Source organism: Colletes latitarsis, chromosome 10 (genome assembly GCF_051014445.1).
Source record: "Colletes latitarsis isolate SP2378_abdomen chromosome 10, iyColLati1, whole genome shotgun sequence".
NCBI lineage: Eukaryota > Metazoa > Arthropoda > Insecta > Hymenoptera > Colletidae > Colletes > Colletes latitarsis.
This window is the reverse complement of record NC_135143.1, coordinates 31,762,652-31,782,358: the sequence shown is the minus strand read 5'-3', so window position 1 is coordinate 31,782,358 and position 19,707 is coordinate 31,762,652. Positions and strand designations below refer to the sequence as shown.

General features: G+C 40.0%; 2 protein-coding genes and 1 long non-coding RNA gene across 14 annotated transcripts in view; 1 reads left to right on the top strand and 2 right to left on the bottom strand.

Moving 5' to 3' along the window:
• Nucleotides 1-20: 20 nt before the first annotated feature.
• On the bottom strand, nucleotides 21-3,134 carry LOC143346409 (venom protease). Of its 3 annotated transcripts, XM_076774479.1 has the most exons (7): nucleotides 2,992-3,134; nucleotides 1,994-2,091; nucleotides 1,496-1,771; nucleotides 1,044-1,311; nucleotides 571-836; nucleotides 346-503; nucleotides 21-191 (listed from the first exon to the last, which is right to left on the bottom strand). In XM_076774479.1, exons 2-7 carry the CDS (start codon nucleotides 2,076-2,078, stop codon nucleotides 21-23), a joined length of 1,224 nt encoding a protein of 407 aa, XP_076630594.1. In that variant the 5' UTR covers nucleotides 2,079-2,091; nucleotides 2,992-3,134. The 3 variants fall into 3 exon arrangements, with proteins under 3 accessions (XP_076630594.1, XP_076630593.1, XP_076630595.1); XM_076774478.1 differs by lacking the exon at nucleotides 1,994-2,091 and having other exon boundaries at nucleotides 2,992-3,132; XM_076774480.1 differs by lacking the exon at nucleotides 2,992-3,134 and having other exon boundaries at nucleotides 1,994-2,075.
• LOC143346413 (uncharacterized) lies at nucleotides 1,767-5,420 on the top strand. Of its 6 annotated transcripts, none has more exons than XR_013080415.1 (4): nucleotides 1,767-1,897; nucleotides 2,710-2,764; nucleotides 2,983-4,786; nucleotides 4,859-5,420. It is a non-coding gene; the product is annotated as an uncharacterized LOC143346413 (long non-coding RNA). The 6 variants fall into 6 exon arrangements; XR_013080412.1 differs by having other exon boundaries at nucleotides 1,767-1,984; XR_013080416.1 differs by having other exon boundaries at nucleotides 1,767-2,764; nucleotides 2,983-3,537; nucleotides 3,619-4,786.
• Nucleotides 5,421-7,209: 1,789 nt separating this feature from the next.
• The window catches only part of Gbs-70e (Glycogen binding subunit 70E), a 28,478-nt gene continuing 15,980 nt past the window's right edge, over nucleotides 7,210-19,707 (bottom strand). For 2 of the 5 annotated variants that reach the window (XM_076774279.1, XM_076774280.1), the window contains exons 4-5: nucleotides 18,253-18,768; nucleotides 7,210-12,892 (exon numbers count right to left, since the gene is read on the bottom strand). In XM_076774279.1, the coding sequence (XP_076630394.1) occupies nucleotides 18,595-18,768 (174 nt within the window). In that variant the 3' untranslated portion in view covers nucleotides 7,210-12,892; nucleotides 18,253-18,594. Of the gene's footprint in view, nucleotides 12,893-18,252; nucleotides 18,769-19,490; nucleotides 19,544-19,707 lie in introns of those variants that run through there. The other 3 variants (XM_076774281.1, XM_076774283.1, XM_076774282.1) reach the window with 3 other exon arrangements.

Sequence of the window (19,707 nt, the reverse complement as noted above, 5' to 3'; positions counted from 1 at the left end):
TTTAACATTTATTGTGTATATCACGAGTTTGGCCAAACGGTACTTTCTATCCACGGAAGGTAATTATAAACACGAGTATATACACCGGGAGAACTGCTACCGCAAATTCTTCCTACACTTGTTATACCAATTACGCTGTACATGCAGTGATAATCTTTGTTTCGGATAGCCAGTGGTCCGCCGCTGTCACCCTATACATACAAAAATAAACCAATTTGTATAATATTGTTACTCGTTTTAGAAGCTGTACGTACACTCTATTTTTAAAGAATGTATCTGAGCTGTGGAACGACACAACCAAAAATTTAGGGTAGTATTCTATTGAAATTGCTGAAAGTTCATTACCTGGCATGTGTCTTTTCCCAAATCACCGGCACAAATTTGCCATTCGTCGACGATGCCACGTTCGAGTTTACTATCAGAAGTGAAGCTTAAATTGCACACTGGTTGAGGCACCAAGCTGATCGTGACTTTTAACAAATCATTCGAGGCCTCGTCGTCGGCTGAAAAAGAAATTCGAGTCGAAACCATATATCGTTTCCGTAGAATGTTTTTCATCGTTACACTTACTCCAGTCAACTAGCCCCCATCCGGTTGCAGTTGCCTTATCCTCGCCAGCGTTATCTAGCAAGGAATACGGTAAACAACTGGGCCTTTTCCACGCGTCAAATTTCACGTCTTTTTCCAATTTGACGAGTGCGATATCGTGATACTCGGATGGACGTTTGTACATGGGATGTTTTATTCTATCGACGATTCTTATGTCTTCTGGTTTTGCGTCGTCGTCCGTTCTCTCGAGATTTAAGTCACCTACACGCACCCAACTTGCGCTTCCCCTGTAAAGGATCATAATATTCATGCTTGGTGATTTTAAAACGCGTACGGTTTACTAGTGTCGAGCACATTTTTATCTAAGTAACGTTTTATCTAGATAAATCTTTTATCCATGTACATGTTACGAATGTTTATTCGGATAAAAGTTTATTTAGATCTCGATGTGAATTGATATCGGTATTGATAGTGATACCGTCTCAGATATCTACCAGTTGGTATTGTAAAGACAGTGTGCTGCAGTCAAGACGAATCTCTCCGAAATCAAAGTGCCGCCACAGAACCACCTAATGGTTCCGTCACTGGTATTGTAACCAATCGCAGCCATGTGTGGAAACTCTTTCGGGTCGGCTTTTTTACCACCGACAATAAGCTTGTGACTTGTAAGTGCACACAAGGTTATATTTACGGGCGTTGGACGGATCGACAAGATAGGTGGGGTTACAATTGCGTACACTGATTGAGCGTATTCTTGGCATTCTGAAACGAGAATTTTCTTACGATCCTAATCTTAAAGTCTAGCAAAGTTTAATACCTCTGTCTTAAAGGTTTAAAAATTTACTTTCTAAATTGGAATATCTGATCAAAGGGGCAGTCTCGTAAAGGCCAATTAAACGGGAATCTATCGTACTTTTACCGACTGTTAAAGTTAAAAAGGGCTCACTTGATCTCGCTACGCCACCTATGCCTGTAAAGGGCCTACGCGTTGTAGTAGAAGTACTAGTTGTCGTCGTCGTCGTCGTCGTCGTTGTTGTTTTGCTTATAGTTCTACGTGTGGTTGTAGTAGATTCGATTTTTGGACAACATACGATTGGCTCAAAATTTACATATCCACAGTGTCCGCGTGGACTGTGTCCTTTTAGTAAGTCCTCGTAAACCGATGGGCAGTTTTGCAACTGCGTGCAAATGCCGGATGCGTTGTCGACGGTGCACGCGTCACCTGAATATTATAAAGTTGTCGAGTTAAGGTTACATTGGAAACGATTTCGCGTCAGACATTTGTCGCTCGTGATTAATACTCGAACACAAGAACGAGACTGGTCTTTTCTTCTTAAAGATAATTTTTGTAAGAACATTTTCTTGGTAACCTTTATTCCGCCCGATAGACCACCGTCTCAAGTTCAATATCTAAAAATAAACTGTATCGCAGGAGGTAACTTACCATTGATAAATAGCATCCTGTGTTTCTGAATTACGGATATCGATGCCGAAAGGCGTTTGCAATAATTGCGCGATTGAATATACATAATCGGTCGAAAGCTGTGTAATTATAGAACGAATTTAATAATTTAAATAAGTCGCTTCGTGGACAAAACATTTTTATTTGTATACGATTCCAAACGGACGTTAAACGCTTTAAAATCATAACGAATAAACACAGGATAGCAAGATATTAAATGTTAATTATTTTAGTAAATTAATTTGAAATTCTTCGAGATAAGATTATATTTTCGTTAAATTTTTCCGACTTTTAACGCTTCTTATATGATTATTAAATGATATTAAAAATTATAATGTTGCAAAAGTAATAGTCATTTACAAATATCCAGAATTTATTTATTTTATTTTTTTAATCACTAATTAACATTTTTTCGAAATGCTGTTCCGGAGCAAAATTTATTAGAAATTGTTTATTATCTGGTCCTTTTTACTAGACAATAACGACCAATAAACAATTCCAAGTATAAAATAAATTGTAATTACCTATTATTTGTTTTGTTGCGTTTCTAATTTCCGTGCCCCTAACAATAGGCAATCGGATCCTCGTCCGAATCGCAATTTTACAACCGTTAAGGAGTGAATCTACATTACAGCTCGATATTACTAATAGTAATTATATCTTGAAGACTAACAATGAACAATTATTTGTTGTTTCAGAATATGCAAATCAACGAGTTGACACTACGTAATAAATGATTATTCAAATTCTCAAGTATGTATTTCTATTCTTCTAAAATTATCCTGTGTTTCTATGGTTATTAACAATGGTTATCTGTATTTATAATCAATGGTATATGTGTAAGACTAATCCATTATACGTATGTATATACAAATGGTATTAAGTGCATTGATCCTATACATATATTATTCTATATAGACTTTACCTGTGGTATTAAATGCATTGTGCCAATACATATTATTATTCTATAGAGGTTTTACCTTCATCCAGAGCGCTATGGGGCACAGTTAAAAGCAACAGAGCCGACAACAAAAACACCACCAACAAAGATGACGGTGACAACATTGTCATTCGACAAAGTTTGTTTCAATACCGACAACCTTCGACAGCTGCACTTCTTTCTTCCGATTCGGTCACTACGTCAGATCTTCCTTGCTCGGTGACTTTTGTACGCCCCTCCATCATTCTGTGCTCGTTCGCGGTGGTAGGAGGAAATTACTAACGAAGAGGACGAACTCGTCCGCGTCATTTCAGAATGCGATACTCGGATTACTTGCCACGGCGAACAGGTTTGAACAGGGAAATCACATGTCGTATTTTTCGCATCATCGATAATACGATTGAGGAATTAGAAAATATCAACGGCTTCCAGGAAGTTTCGCAAATGTACACGTGAAGTAATATTCAATTTCTGCGTTTAAAAAATACTCGGACATTAAAATAATACAGAAATAATTTTCAACTTTGTCGAAAAATTTCTGCACCTACTCGAATTTTTTTTCTCGAAAGTGCATAGGATTTCGAGGGTATGTGTACTCACTAAAAATGATTTTAAATTTTTTAATTTCCTCGGTAAAGTCCACTTACTCGAATTTTTTTCTCGACAGTTTGATTGTCCAGGTGGCAGAGGAGGAGAACCCCTACGTGGCGCGTCCCCAAATGGTGGATACTATCCACTGGATAGGGGCAGCCGCTGGGATAGAATGCGGGGATGGGGCCATCAGCCTGAGAAGGGTGCTGGCCATATCCTCGCATGACATCCCGGAGGTTGGAGCGAAAGCTCCCACAAACCAAATATCGGTATGAATGTGTTGCGTTCAGTTCCGAACCTTCATGCATTCGGAAAAACATTATTCATTTTTCTTACAAAGACTAAATCCACGAAATATCTTTCGGAGTACGTACTAGCAATAAACTCATATGCCATGTCGCGTATAGATATATCATAATCGGCATAAATATTAAGTGGGGAAACCCTCATGGACACCCGCCGGCGGGTAGTGCCGGACTCTTACCAGCTAAAACCCCACGGTGACCATTCTCAGACGTCTGGCGGGGGACTCTAGTGAGCCATCAGAGTCCCCCGCCATGCCTAGCCTTTTCAGACCTCTCCCGGTAAAAGGCACTCCTCCCATCGCATTTCCACTCAACTGCAGACGCCTGGTCACTAGCGTCAGCGGTCCTGAGCAAAGATGTCAGATTCAGCACCCGGTGCCCCACTCACACATACCAGATCACGCGTACGTGAGCTCGTAGAGTTTCGGAAAGTCGACAAAGGCAAACTGACACATGCCCTCTTTCTCGATTATTCCGAAGCTGCCCGAAGTAATTTCGGACCGTCTCGTGAGACTCGAGAGAGAAAGGCTCACATTTGCTTCCTCGCTCTTAACAACTGAAATCCGACCTCCCGTCTACGGCATACGATTCGGAATCTCGACTGCCCAGGTATTTTTACTTGCCTTTCCTACAGTTCATTACTGAACTCTGCAAATCACTCCTGGTTTTTATTTGCCTCTGATGACCTCTGATGACCAGTGCTGACAAAACTACAGAACTCCCGACAACTTTTTACACCATACAGCGACTGTTACCGACTGCTCCCGATTACTGCTTGCCTCTGCTGGACTCTGCTGACCATCGCTTATATTTATGACAACCTATAACGATTATTACTGACTTCTGCTAACCTCCGTTGGTCTTTGCTGATCTCTGTCAGCGTGTGCTTGTCTCTGCTGAACTTACCTGGCCTCTGCCGAACGCTACTGACCACTGCAGGTATTTCTGATAATCTATAACGATTAATACTTACTACTGCATGCCCCTACAAGTCTCTGCTTGACTTTGCAGGTTTCTGCTTGCCTGTGCATGCCTTTGCTGCCCTCTGCTCAACACTGCTGACCACCCCTGATGCTTCTGACATCGTATAACAATTACTACATGCTACTCTTCGCCCCTGCTGATCTCTGCTTCCCACTGCATGCCTCTGCTCGTCTCTGCTGACCGCTGCTGACCACCTCTGATGCTTCTGACAACATATAACGCTTACTACTTGCTACTATTCGCTCCTGGTGATCTCTGCTTGCCTCTGCTGACCACCGCTTATATTTCTGGCAACGTACAACGATTACTACGACTCCTGCCTTCCTCTGTTAACCTCTGCCAGCGTCCCCTGGCATAAGCTGGCCTCTGCTGACCGCTGCTGACCACCGTTTATATTTCTGGCAACGTACAACGATTACTAATGGCTACTGCCACCCTCTGCTGACCTCTGCCAACATCTCCCGACATCAGCTGACCATCGCTGACCATCGCTGACCATCGTTGACTAACGCTGACCACTGTTGACCGTTGCTGACAAATCGTAACACGATGTAATATAATATAATATGTTTATGTGTATTAAAGTGTTGTATAATGTAAATCTATGGCAATAAATGATATAATTTCAAAGAATTCTATGTGTTCTCATCATTTTAACCCTTCTTTTCCTATCGAAATCATTCCCTTAGTTATAAGAGACTCCGAATCTTTTAAAATTTTCCAAGTTCCCCGGAAAGATTTCAAATTTCCCGCCGCCAGGAATTTCTGCGAATTCTTGGAAATGACGTCATTTCTAAGAATTCTTGAAAATTCTCGGGTCCCTGAAACTTACCGGCGTCCCTGAAACTTCTCGGAATCTCTGAAATTTCCAAGAAGTTTCAGGCAGCGGCAACAATTCCGGCCTGAATTTTTCGGCAAAAATTTTAAAAAGCTGTTACGTAATATTACGTAATATTACATAATGTTACGTAATATTACGTAATTTTTGCCGAAAAATTCCGGCCGCGAAAAATTTTCAAAAGCTATTACGTAATGTTACGTAATATTACATAATGTTACGTAATATTACGTAATTTTTGCCGAAAAATTTTTGCCGAAAAATTCAGGCCGGAATTTTTGCCGCTGCCTGAAACTTTTTGGAAATTTCAGGGATTCCGAGAAGTTTCAGGGACGCCGGTAAGTTTCAGGGACCCGAGAATTTTCAGGAATTCTTAGAAATGACATCATTTCCAGGAATTCGCAGAAATTTCTGGCGGCGGGAAACTTGGAGCGGGCAAGAGGGGTAAAAAATGATGAGAATACATAGAATTCTTTGAAATTATATCATTTATTGTCATAGATTTACATTATACAAAACTTTAATACATATACACATATTATATTATATTACATCGTGTCACAAGTTGTCAGCAACGGTCAGCAGTGGCCAGCGATGGTCAGCTGATGTCGGGAGATGTTGGCAGAGGCCATCTTAGGTCGGGAGATGCTGGCAGAGGTCAGCAGTGGGTGGCAGTAGCCAGTAGTAACCGTTGTACGTTGCCAGAAATATAAGCGGTGGTCAGCAGTGGTCAACAGCGGTCAGCAGAGGCGAACGGAGGCCAGCAGAGGCATGCAGAGACAAGTAGAGTCCAGCAGGGGCAAGCAGTAACACGTAGTAATCGTTATACGTTGTCGGAAGCATCAGGGGTGGTCAGCTGTGGTCAGCAGAGGCTAGCAGTGGCAAGGAGAGTCCAGCAGGGGCAGGCAGTAGCAAGTTGTAATCGTTATACGTTGTCAGAAATATAAGTGGTGGTCAACAGAGGCCAACAGAGGCTGGGAGAGGCTAAGAGTAGCCAGTCGTAATTGTTATACGTTGTCGGCAGTAACAGGAGTGGTCAGCTGTGGTCAGCAGAGGCTGGGAGAGACTAACAGTAGCCAGTCGTAATCGTTATACGTTGTCAGAAATTCCAGGAGTGGTCAGCAGCGGTCAGCAGAGGCCAGTGGAGACCTGTTGACGGGTGGTCGGATATTAGTTGTTCAAGAGCGAGAAGGGAAGTGTGAGCCTTTCTCTCTCGACTCCCACGAGATAGTCCGAACTTACTTTGAGGAACTTTGGAGAATCGAGAAAGAGGACATGCGTCATTTTGCCTTGTCAGGCTGATGATCCCATCCCAGCGACTACCCCTATCCGCCATCACCTGGGTAACGTGCCCTAGTCTCAACGTAGACGATGGAAAATTGAGCAACGCAAACGAAACTTCCTTTTTGTTTGACGACTCACTTCCTCTTGGTATTAAAGATGTATTCGCTTTCGTCAATGTACCTATCTACCTAGGATAAAATGTATCGTTTAACGAAACTCAAGACATGGACGACGAAACAATATAGAGCACACAGTATTTAACACTTCCCACCTAAAAATATTTTATTGCTAATTATACTTTATACATAACACGTTAGCATATTTACAATTCGTTTACCCGAATATATGAGCATCTTGTATCATCCGATAAAAAACAGACGCGTTTTCGTTTTTGTACAATAATGAATATCCGCAGTCGTAGTTATTGTTTAATAAAAAATAAAAATAACAGCGATTAATAATCGATGAATATCGATAACATAATATTTAACAATTAACACGCGGTAAAAGACCTAAAGGCTAATGTCGGGGCATCGAGCGCTAAAAATAAAGGGACATTCTCTATCTAAAAATACGACGCGATAAATGGCGCTTTTAACGTACCATTACGCGTAGGGCGAGATGGAAGGGGGCGAATAAAAGAAACGAGGAAGTTAAACCGATACACGTTGTATAAGTTTCGTGCAAAAGGGAACTTCGTACGGTCTTGCAAAGCATATAATAAAACAAACATTTTTCACGTGTAAACTCAACGCCGAACCTGACTCGTGTACAGAGAATAGAGTTTCGCAGAAAACTTTCGATCGATTTGTTTGTTGATAAATACATAAAAAAAGAAAAAGAAAAAAGAAGTCAAGAAGACGTGTATATACATATAGTGTGCAATAAGCGTGATGCATCCTTTGGAAAGATTAATCGAAACTCAATTCCACAGACGTCTTGTAACGAGTCTGTGTTTCTGCGTTAAGTTATCAGTCTTGCGGCTCTCGAGAGAAAAATTGTACATTTACGACACACAGGCGTACCGTGTTTGACATGCATGCTTCCGTTAATGAGGTACACACCCCGATCGCGGCAGGGAAACTAGTTCGAGCGAGTTGCGTACATTTGACTAAAAACGGATACCCTGGTGGTCGCGAGTCACGCCTCTTTTCTTCCGTTGCGCGTCCACACTTTGCAACAAATAATACATACTACGGCCGATGGAACAGCAGATTACCATAAATCTCTTACAAGCCAAACCAATCGAACATTCTGTGCTTTTTATTCCTGCGAATTATGTCGCGAAACATTGTTTTTCTTTTAAGTTTCGGTTAAAGTTCGGAATATTTTACAAATAGAATCGATCGGTTTGGCTTCCGAGAGATTATAGGCGCTCTTTCGGACGAACTCGAGTAGCATTCGATTCTCCGTTCATATTTTGGCACATCATACGCTTAATTTACGACTTTGTTATGTATCTTTCACTGCAACGCTCATATATTCATTTACAGGTAGAATGACCGATGGTTTCGTTCCCATCGATCATCTATTTTTAAAGGTAGCCATAGAGCGACAGGCTTACAAAAGAAGCTAGAGCGCGGCTGTGTAATTTCATCAAGTATATGTATATTAATCGATCTGTTATCCGAATGTACAGAATTGCCGACAGGATACTGATAGACTTCAATCGAAACCACAGAACCATGATATACCGGATATTAAAATAACTAAACAATTGTCTTACATTTTGTGTCTTACGTTTCACCAAATTGATTTACTTTTCTGTCGTTTCCGATCTTAGTATACATACATAAAAATAGGAAGATAGCTTAATCGTAAAGAATACAAATTATCGTTTATAAATTCCTGACCAGTGATTATCGGTACCAGAATCTAGGCCCGCTTCTGCAACATTCGAGAAAACTTTTTCAAGCTCTACAGAACGAAAACGATACAGCATGCTTTTCTCGGTTCATCGAACTCGTTGTAGTTTATCTGTTACTATTAACATGTATACATATATGCGTATAATATCGCGTTCGTTTCATACGTACATAGGGTGTCCTGTAATACACGGTAAAATCGAAAAGGTGGCAATTCTACGGCTCGAAATAAATGTCGAAATAGTTTCTTGGAATAGATATTACATTGCGTATTCTACACATATTTTTGGACGTGGAATCGCCTCCATCGCGGTTGTACCGGCAACTACAATGGAACCCCGCATTAGTACAGAAACAGATAGAGAGAAAAGCATAATTTCACTCTAGAGAATATCGGCAAAGTCGTATTACGCTTAGCTTATCTCGTTCGATTTAACGTTTGTTATACTACCATGATCAATATTCTGCACGTATACGAGTATAAATACGTTTGGAAGATCGATTCGGCTTCGTTCGTTCCGATTCTTCTCTTTAATTCGATCGTTCGTAATATTCTTCCGTGATTCACAATTCATTAATGGCAAACGATCGTGTACAATATCTGGAATTAATCGAGTACAAGATATCGTACGAAAAGAACAGTGGATTTGGTTCTTGATCCCGAAGATAATCACGATGATAGAAAGGGGGGTTACAGGTAATGGTAACGGTAACGGTAACGGTAACGAATAAGTAGATTGCTTTTAGCCTTTTTGATATAAATATAATCATCGAGTGTCTTTTTTGTATAAAACATTGACAATTAAAAAAAAAAAAAGAAAAAAAAAATATAAGTATATACATATAAACAATTTACTGCGTTCAATTTACTGGGCAGTCTATTTATCGTAGAGATCCGTTCAAAAAATAAAAATACAACACATACAGACATAGAAATATCGACGAGTGAATGCGCAATTCGATACAGAGAGTTAAGTACAAACGAATGATCGTCAGTGAACACTTATCGGGCATAGGCAGATCTGCGAACACATCGTGCGACGATATTGTTTTATCTTTTCGTTAAAAGTGGACGTACCAAAGCTATTTTTTCCAGTCGTCTTTCTATAAACTATAACAAGTACCATTTATTTACAAAAATTCATCGTCCGAATTATCATGTAGATATACGGGGTACAAGTCTTTTACGAAAATTCTTAACAGAGTCCATGAACAGAGTCGCCATGCATCGTTTCGCAATTATTATTTGTATTGGAACATCGCGAGGAACATAAAACCTCTACGAAACGTAACATTTAAGTACAGCGGGTATCAAGAATCTTAGAACAGAGGCTAGCGATCGGATCGATACCGATATTATCGATGATATTCAATAAATTCGATATCACAGTATTCGATAGGAAGAATTGATATTTTTCAAAATGTCAAGTACTCGGTATCAATCTTCGATAACGATACTTTATTATTGTATAAAGAGGTATCGGTGCGATATCGACCCGATCGTTAGTTTACCTAAGTAAGTCACGTAACCCTACGCTTTGCCCAACCAAGTTGAGACGTTTGCTGGAAGCATCATCATCGTGTGTCGACGTCTCTGCAAAGAAAATTTCGTTTCCTGAGTATTTGTCACGTGAGTGTCGTAGGTCGCGAAGCCAGACGATGCACGTGTGTTTGCCCACGTACGAGCCAGTCGTACGTAGTAAGGCAATCGCAGCGGTCCGCCATGCGATTAGAATAATAGTAAAAGCTCGCTTTTCGTACTTCTTCTTGGAAATAATTGAGAAGAAAGCAAACGAGAGTTTTATTAGATTCCGTCGTCGAGCGTCGAATTATCATGCGCATTCAACTCGAAAAGAATTCGGCCTAAAGATTCGTTGTCAAGCGACGCAAGTCACAATTTTTCGTACAGCATCGACCAGAAACGAGTACCATTTTATTCAAACATATATAACGAATGGATTCTGCGCAACGATTTATTCGTTCAACTTTAACGCGTACTACGTGAAACATGTAATTTTATTGTACAATTCAGACGGTAATTTTGCTTATCTTTCATTTGTTACTACAAGTATGTTATCTAGATGAGAATGTTCCCGTCTCTGGTGTTAACTGATGCGATATTCATCGAATAATAGAATAAACAGAAAAACTTGAAAATGCGAAAATAGATCTCAAGTCGAGTAAATGTATGTCTTCAAAGGCGATACAGATATATCGTGACATTATCGTTCACCTTGTATACCGAGAGAATACAAAATATTTATTTGAGGCTTCCCGAATAAATTCTTTTCGCGATTTCTATCGATATACGCTATGTACATTTCGGTGTACGATACTTGAAATTATTTTGTCGAATTACAATCGATAGGACGCACTCTTGAGAAAGAAATTTTAATCTCCACGCGAACTTGTCGATCAAGATAATGACGGCTCGTTCGCGGAACATGCAATAAAATTAACAAGGCCTCGACACGTGTGCACGTATACACGTTCTCGTATAAAAATTACAAAATGATCGATAAAACTTACGTCGAAAATCTAACAACGCTAGAAGAGAGATGTACGAAAGTGAAAATTCAGAGGAAAGGATTACACGAGTATCGACGTACTACTAAAATCGTGGGTAAATTTTACGTGCGGGGGTCGCGACACGCCGAGAGAAATGTCCTATAGGCATGGGTAACCGATACTGATTTACGAGACGATACCGATCGATGCGGGATTAGCATGAGTGAAACAACGTTGCGTAATTTCTGCTCTCGTCGCAGTATTATCATGATTCGTACGAAGAAAAGAAAGAGAAGGAGACAGCAGTATCACCTGTCAGATAGTCGAAAGGTGACAATCCATTTTCTCGTTCTCTTCTAATTGCGTTCGTACAACGTGTACGTACAGGGTGTAAAAAACCATCTGTCACGCCTTTTTAGGTGGAGATTCGTTAAGAAATAACCTGTTACTAAATCCCTTACAAATTTTCTGGTATTTCTAATTTTAAAAGGGACAAAAAGTCAGAAACGATTGGTTTCTCTTATAAAATATTGTTTGCGTTCTAGACAATTAGATTGCAATGATAGATGCGTAATATATTAGGTACATAGATACATATGGTAATGGTTGGAACGAACGTTTAAGATTCATTCTTGAATACCGTGAGAAATACGTTTGTTACACCCTGTATGTTGGTGAAAAGTATTCCCATGGTTGGCATTGTGTCGCTAAGAGCAGTTACGTTCGAAACGTCACGCGACGCCTAAACTTTCACGCGGAATAACAACACGGTCACACGCCCTAGTGAAACGCGTTTAAGAAGACTAAACCGACAGTTTCGCGCCCCCGCTGACCTCTGGAACAACGAACGATCCGGTGACTGTTTCGCACGAAACTAGAGATGGACAAAATCCCTAGACAAAAACGTCGAATAACAAATAAAAGATAAAGAACTTTTACTAATAAATAAATAACAATTTTACTGTTCGATCGAATATAAATAGTTACACGTTAGTTTTCTCCGTAGGTTGTTATTCGAATAAAATTTTGTCCATCTCTGCTGGAAACAGTTTACACATTTTTAATTCCCTAAAAATTCAGTCGTGTTTATAAAAAGACAACATTGGATCCACAACACTATCACCGAACAAGGAACTTATCGAATAAAAAGTTAAAAAATAAAAAAAAAGAAAAGGAAAGAAAAAAAACCAAATTAGTCATTCGTACAAGTTCATACGAGGTTGAAAGGGGAAATCAAGAATAGAAGCCAAAGATAGTAGTGACAGAGATAGAACCAAGTATAGAAAAAGAGGGAATAGAGTTTCGAGAAACAGGAACGGACGAGACCAGCGAGATTTGGTCAACTCAAAGGTGGAAACAACTTGACGGACATCCTTGGCTTTAGCAGCCAAGTTCCAGGTAAGTGGAACAGGAAGAGGAGGAAGACGACGATCGAGAAGATGCACGGTCGATCTCCAAATTGGTAGCTGGAAGAAGCACGTACGTAACGAACCATCCGATGATCGTACCGCGCTCTACAAATCCTTGTCGCACGGCTACTGTGTATGCGTTTCTGCACGTTGTAATCTGAAACGAGAGAAACGACACGACTGTAGAAACTGTTCGCTTAAATAATGTATCGTTATGTTTAACAGATCGAACGACGCCAAGGATACGGCTGAATGCAACGTTCCACGGTTGATGAGCAATTTTATATTTATTCAGGTTCAGGAATAAAAGATACACAGCGGACAAACTTTTTTAAATATAAAGTACACGTGCAATATATTAACATTGTATTCGTCCGAACGAAACAAAATCGTCGCGTAATTCTCAACGTGATAAATTCGGCTCTTTAAAAATATCGGTCTTGTATTGATAAGAACGACCCAAGTTTTTAATTGGGAGTATTAATGGTAGTCGATTAATAGACATCACTTTCAGCGATCTCAAGTAGTAAATACAGCACTCCTAAATAAATATTATTGACCCATTTTCACCCCGAACCCTAACAAACGCTAAATGCAATTCCGTTACTGTTTCAAAATTCATATTTTCGTTATAAATGTTTAATAACATACTTATGGGTCTATTTTTAGAAAACATTTCTTTTTTTATTTCTGTTCGTTGAAAATAAGTTTTTCTTTTTAATAAATAATTGTACAGTGAGCTTGTAACACGTTATTCTGGATTAAAAGTTTTCTTTCACGCTCCGTTGGATCGAAAGACCCTCCCCTCTAGGAGTCGCGACGCTCACTTTGGGAAACTACTGCGTAGGAACCAATCGCTAGATCTAGGCGTGTCTAAAACACAGTTTGCCTCAGATAAGGAATCCACCTGCATCCCTAGAAAAAACGCAACTTATTTTTCTTATTTTTTTCGTTACGTGCCAAGTGACCATATAAACTGTATAGAAAAAAACATATGGTGACTCTTGAATTAATTTCTTATTTGTTATTCGCGAGACGCGGGTAGATTTTTTTACAATTATTTCATGTTCTTTTGTTCACATTTCGTATAATTTATAAGTCAGACGCCAGGATCTATATTTATCGAAATCATATAATTTGACTAAGCGATTCGTTTAGGTATTGCCACGCGAATGTTTGTAATTACATGTTCGTCATGGCAAAGGTCGATTGACTTATCATTGACGTAATTTAGGTTATACGGTACTATCGCATTATGGAATTAAGGCTTTTATCGTATCTACAACATAAGTCATCCTCGGTCAATAAATCATGAATTCGTGGCATTACGCATTCAATCGATCGCAATTTCTTTTAAGAAGAATTTTGTTGACCAACGTGTGCAATTCCATTGCAGTGACCCATCGTACCCGGAATGTGATTAATTTCCTAGTCATTCACGATGATTTAAAATAATTAAATTGCAGAAAAACAAATTGCCGTTAAAAAAAAATTTAATTTATTTGCTAGTTAAAAACCCTAGTGGCTTTTATAAGGAGGTGTATCTACTTTCTTCGACACCAAGGATGGACCTATAAGTCCACCAAACTTACATAAGTCTCACATTCCTCTTGTGAGTATCAAAAGAAAGTACTAGAAAAATTTCGCTAGAAAAATTTCTATTTCTCTCAGTCCAACGAGCAGAGACTAAATTACAGTAGCTTGAATTCTGCTTCGGTATGAAACGCAAAATGAATTGAAATTTCGCGGGCAGAAGAGGTTTCTACGAACGAAAATCGATACCACCCCTGGGAAAAATTTTAATGGGGGATTCTAGAGGCCAAAATAAGACGAAAATCAAGAATACCAATTTGTTGATCGAGGCTTCGTTAAACGGTTATTAACGTTTAAAGTTCCGACCGTACTGAATTTTTTTTCTCGAAACGACGCAAGATTTCGGGGCTATGTCTATTGACCAAAAATGATTGTAATTGACCCCCGCAACCAAAAATAATTTTTCCAGAACGATTTGAAATTTTTTAATTTAATTTTTAATAACTTTTTAACGAAGCCTCAATCAAGAAATTGGTATTCTTGATTTTCGTCTTATTTTGACCTCTAGAATCTCCCATTAAAATTTTTCCCAAGGGTGGTCGAACACCTAGTATACACTAGTATACAGTAACACGGGACAACATGGTTGAGGTGTTGGGTATCGAGATTACCCAGTCGGCCCACACGTCTAGACGTTTTAAAGTTTTTACAATGCTCTCGAGGCGTGGTATGGCATGACTGCAACGCGGCACGATGGGATATTATACGATCTTGTGCCACCAGTTTTCACAACCACGCCTTGACCGGTTACATTGTATGGGAGACATAAACCCTTGGAAGTTCGGTCCTCGGTAGGGTGGAAACAACTAAAGAACAAATCGATTCGGTATTGTATTCAGTCGAACTAAATACTGTACCATTAAAATTGCGAATTTGCAACTAAATTTCTCAGCGATATAATAAATACTGCAAAGCTCGTTATAAGATTGATAGATGTCACGAGTCAATATCAGTAACAATTTTAGTTTACTTTATATATAAAGTAATTTGTCCCTGAAGAGATAAAAATGTTTCATTAAAATATCTTACGACGATTAGTTAAACCCCGATAATCAATGTATTAATAGAAAGAGATGTTTAAGTTATCTACAGTTGTCCGCGTTATAAATTTTCTTTCGCGTTCTCTTTGACTCTTTAGTCAAATGTCACGTCTCCTACAATGGAGGAAGAAAATCTTAAAAATTTAACGATTATTCTCAGGATTATTAAAAACCACAGATACAGAGAATTAATTTTAAAGCCCTATAAGAATTTTAATTTTTCCAATTTCCTAACAATCTTTTCAGCGCGTTTTTTAAATTTGGAACTTTAAGAAAATGTAAAGGGAAAGAAATCGATTTTTCTTTCTTTCCAAACTAGGTTAGACCCCTTACCTAGTTCGTACGTTCCAAAGGATCGTCCTTAACGTATGGATCGTGGAGCAGCTTGGCTGCAGCTGCAATTGCAGTCTTTCTATCGATCAACAAAACGATTTTACATGTAATACAGCCTCTTTTCGTGCCATTCATTCGTTTGTCACCTGTTGCAGCTTTCGAGTGGAAAACTACTTTTTGCGCTTGCGTCAGAAGCGACGAGATAACATAAGCCGATTTAACAATATCTTAATGTAGGTTAACGATTATAAACAGGGTCGGGATTTCGGTAAACTTTTTTTAGATCTCCGGGCTAAATATAGATCAATGGAGCGTAGCCTTTTTCATTTCTTGGCCAAATAAAATATTTAAATAAGGTATTTCATTCAACTAGACCTACTTGGAATACATTCGAAATTATTGACGATACTAATACCATATCTGATTTATTCGATTTAATTATGGCTAATTAAAATAATTACCGGCTGCGAAGGGTCACGAGTCTGACGAATCTCGAATGTGCCCGTGGGGGCCCTGGCTTTCTGCGCCCTGAAAGTCGTGAGAATTGGGGAAGTACTTTCAACGGTCGAACCACTTAAAGCTGATAAGTGCGTACAATGTATTTGGACGTGTCAGTTCGCTGGCAGTAGGCCAAGGATCATTCTTTCGACCATGAAATCGTTCGTGATCTATAAAGTGGTCAAGGCACTTTGAAATTATCGTCGCAGTTAAAATATTTAGAAGGCCCACGGACGAACGGTCGAGCACGAATGTCTCCCAGCGAGGAGAAAACGCGTTAACGTGATCTGCATTTAATATAATATACGTACAATTGAACTCGGTCGCAGAAAGCGTCAGGGAACCGATTAAATTACTATGCGTCGATTATAGGGGTTATCTACTGTTCGAATAAAACTTGTGCCCACGTTTGGTCCGAATATGGCGAAAACAAACCCTGATGTTTGGTGCATTCGGGCGTGGGCACGAGGAGGTTAATCACCCTGTATATTTGTATCACACCGGTCGGGCAACCGCGAACCTGGCCCCGCGCGAAAGAAACAGAGAAGAAAAGAAACGAAGACGAAGGAATGGGAATGTATGCATCCCGTCACGCGTAGTAACAGCCTTTAGTTAAGGCGATTAGAGTCAGGCGACTCGTCGGTCGCGACTGTTATCGTCGTTGTACGGCAGATTGTTATTTATAGAGTGAAAGTATACTGTCGTATGCGGCCTCGCATGAAAAGACGCCGACGTGTCAGATCCTCTTAAGTTTTTTGGCGATTTCGACTCGAAAAAGTCCTGAGCACCCTAAAAATGACGGACGATCGACAAACTCGGGCCGTGGGTAGAAGAAAAATGACGAAAAGATTCGAGATTTTGAACAGAGTAAGACAAACTTTAGTAGCAAAATTACACGATATCTCGCGTGAGTGATTTTCTCCGATAAACATTTTCTAAAATTTTCATCCAACAGATTTTTTCGTTAGAGCTGAGAGAGGTTCCCCGAAACTGTATGTAGAATTTGTAATTTAGCAACTTGTACGCTATACGAGATCTTCGCCCTCCTACACTCTCTCTCCTTGTTCGCATCGCGTGCAAGGACAGGTCCATAAAAAGACGGTATTCTACGGTCGCGAACGAGTACACGCGTGTTGCTAGTCTACGAGCGATGCAAAACCACCGATGAATTTTTTACTACTCGTTATTTCGTAAGAAATAGATAAATCACTGGTTCGGAAGAGGGGCATTAGAAACCACGAAAACACGTTTGCGAATTAGGTAGACTTCTGTGCCAGAGTGGTTTAGCCGTTGAAGTAGTAAAAAATAGAACACCTTTAAAGTAAAAATAATTGGCAAAGTTGTTGCAGTTGTTTCGTGCTTCTGAGAATAAAAATTTCTAATAAAACGCTTTAAGAACGTGCGACATGAACGTCTAATAGTAGAACTCTCCTAATATAAAAATAGAACAGGTGGTAACAACCTTGTTTCCTTACAATTGAACGACTACTTTTAACACGTTCGCTGCCCATTAAGTACGCGTATTTACGTAGTTGGTGTTCACCTGGAACTGTCGGAAGCTACGCGTCTAGTTTTTATCCAAATTTTTAAGGAGAAATAAAATTTATTGCCAAGGGTAAACGTGGTTACTATCTCGGGTAAAACTGTCGGTACGCATACGCGTAACAAAGAACAATTTAAATTAAAACGATTATTAAAAATCTAATAATACTAAAAAATGAACCAACAGTTTGTCCTGTGTCGGTATCTGCGTATTACAGATAATATTCCCCCTTAATCCCAAACGCGTACGATGAGTATTAACATTCCGCGAGGCGCGTGCAACGTCACTTAGCAGGAAAAGAGGATTTTCCTCGTTGCAGGACTTAGCCGTTCGAATCGGATATTACGAAGAGAAGATTACTCGTCCGACAGTGACATCATCGTATTGCGAGGAATGCGAATACCGAGAATGAGAGCATTTTGATAAATAAAATACTCGTCGTAATCGAATCGATCGACAACTTTGGAACTTTCTTTCCAGCACCTGATATAATTCGTGTTATGAACTCACCATAAAAGTAACGCGACCTTGTGCCTCGTCTCTCATCTGCACCGCGCTGTGTCGAGCTCCAATCGTGTCCTCTCCCTTCCGTGCGAGCTTGTCCTTCCGAATCGAAGATAAATCGTGGTGGTCCATCGCTTCCCTTCTTTCGTCAATACTCTCGTTCGCCGGTCTCCTGTTCCTGACGCCGCGCCGGTCGTGACACACGCTTCATACGACCGTGTCTCCCTCCCGTGTGTCGTGCGGTCTGACGCTTCGTCCCGCATGATCTTACGCGCCACGACAATGAACCAAGTAAACTGGAAGAATTCGTACGACTTTGTACATCGTTTGACGAGGGCTGTTGAGGATTCACCAGTACGGAGCGTCGTTTGTTAGATGATGCCAAGACGCGAACTCGCTCCACGTGCGTATGTTCGTTCTCGTTGCGTCCGTGATCCGTGGTATGCCATCTCGTATACCGTTATTCGAGAATCCGTCACACGTGGTTGTCAAGATGTCGTACCGTTTGGCCGGCGCCCGTGGCTACAACACAGAAATTACCAATTAGAGATTGTCCGCGAAACAATCGCAACGGGACGACGAAACGACCAACCACGGGGAATAAATATAGCGACTTTCTCGAGCACTCTTTGCCTTCCCGAAGCGATCATGCGATCCTCTTATTAGGTACACACCCAGAGACAGAGGCAAGTTTTATTTTAAAACAGTCGACCGACGTACAAGTTTTTTTTACTGCTGGCTATTTATCTGTTAGTGTCAGCACCTTTTGAAAAAGAGACGCACGTGGCGTTGACCAGCTTATCTAGCGGCGTAGCCTGTTTTGTCTTAAAAAATCTGTATCGCGAGGAGCCGAAACTATAAACGTATCATCGAGATTAGGTTCGACAGCGGCTCGAGCGACGATGCGCCGATGTGCCATCGCGATTCCAAGTATCGCGCAAGGAATCCGACACACTTTGTTGCCGGCTGCCTAACGAACATGTACAATCTTTGGGAATAAAATAAAGAGGTCACCTTCTAGCAAGAGGACTGTGATGAACCTCAACGAAGAACATATACACGTTTCCTTGAAAAATTATTTGCTTTTCCGAGGGATATCGTAGGATGTTACTCTCTTTTTTTAAACGAAACTTCTCTACGGGCGTCCTCGATGCACTTAACACTATTGGTAAATTATATGTATTCGTTTTGGAAAAGGTTTCAAAGTAACCAAATAGCAAACGTCAACAAAAAAGAGAACTCACCAATGCTGAACAAGCGTGTTCTTAACCCTCTGTTGCATGAATTTTATTTTACCCTTTGAAAAAGAAATTATTTTTTAATTATTTATACATTCGTAAATTAATCGATGCTCGTATTAAATGTTTCCAAAAGAAAAAAAAAGTCATGCCCAGAACCTGTAAAATTCGTTTGGTAAACTTTACAAGGATTCTCTTGCTAGGGTTATTTAATCGGGCACGC

Bases quoted from the DNA above. Each gene is read 5' to 3' on its own strand.
- LOC143346409 (XM_076774478.1), bottom strand. From the start codon at position 3,082: ATGACAATGTTGTCACCGTCATCTTTGTTGGTGGTGTTTTTGTTGTCG. The intron at 504-570 runs GTAAGTGTAACG...TTTCTTTTTCAG, and splicing joins ATGGGGGCTAGTTGACTGGA to CCGACGACGAGGCCTCGAAT. The intron at 192-345 runs GTAATGAACTTT...TTGTATGTATAG, and splicing joins TGGGAAAAGACACATGCCAG to GGTGACAGCGGCGGACCACT.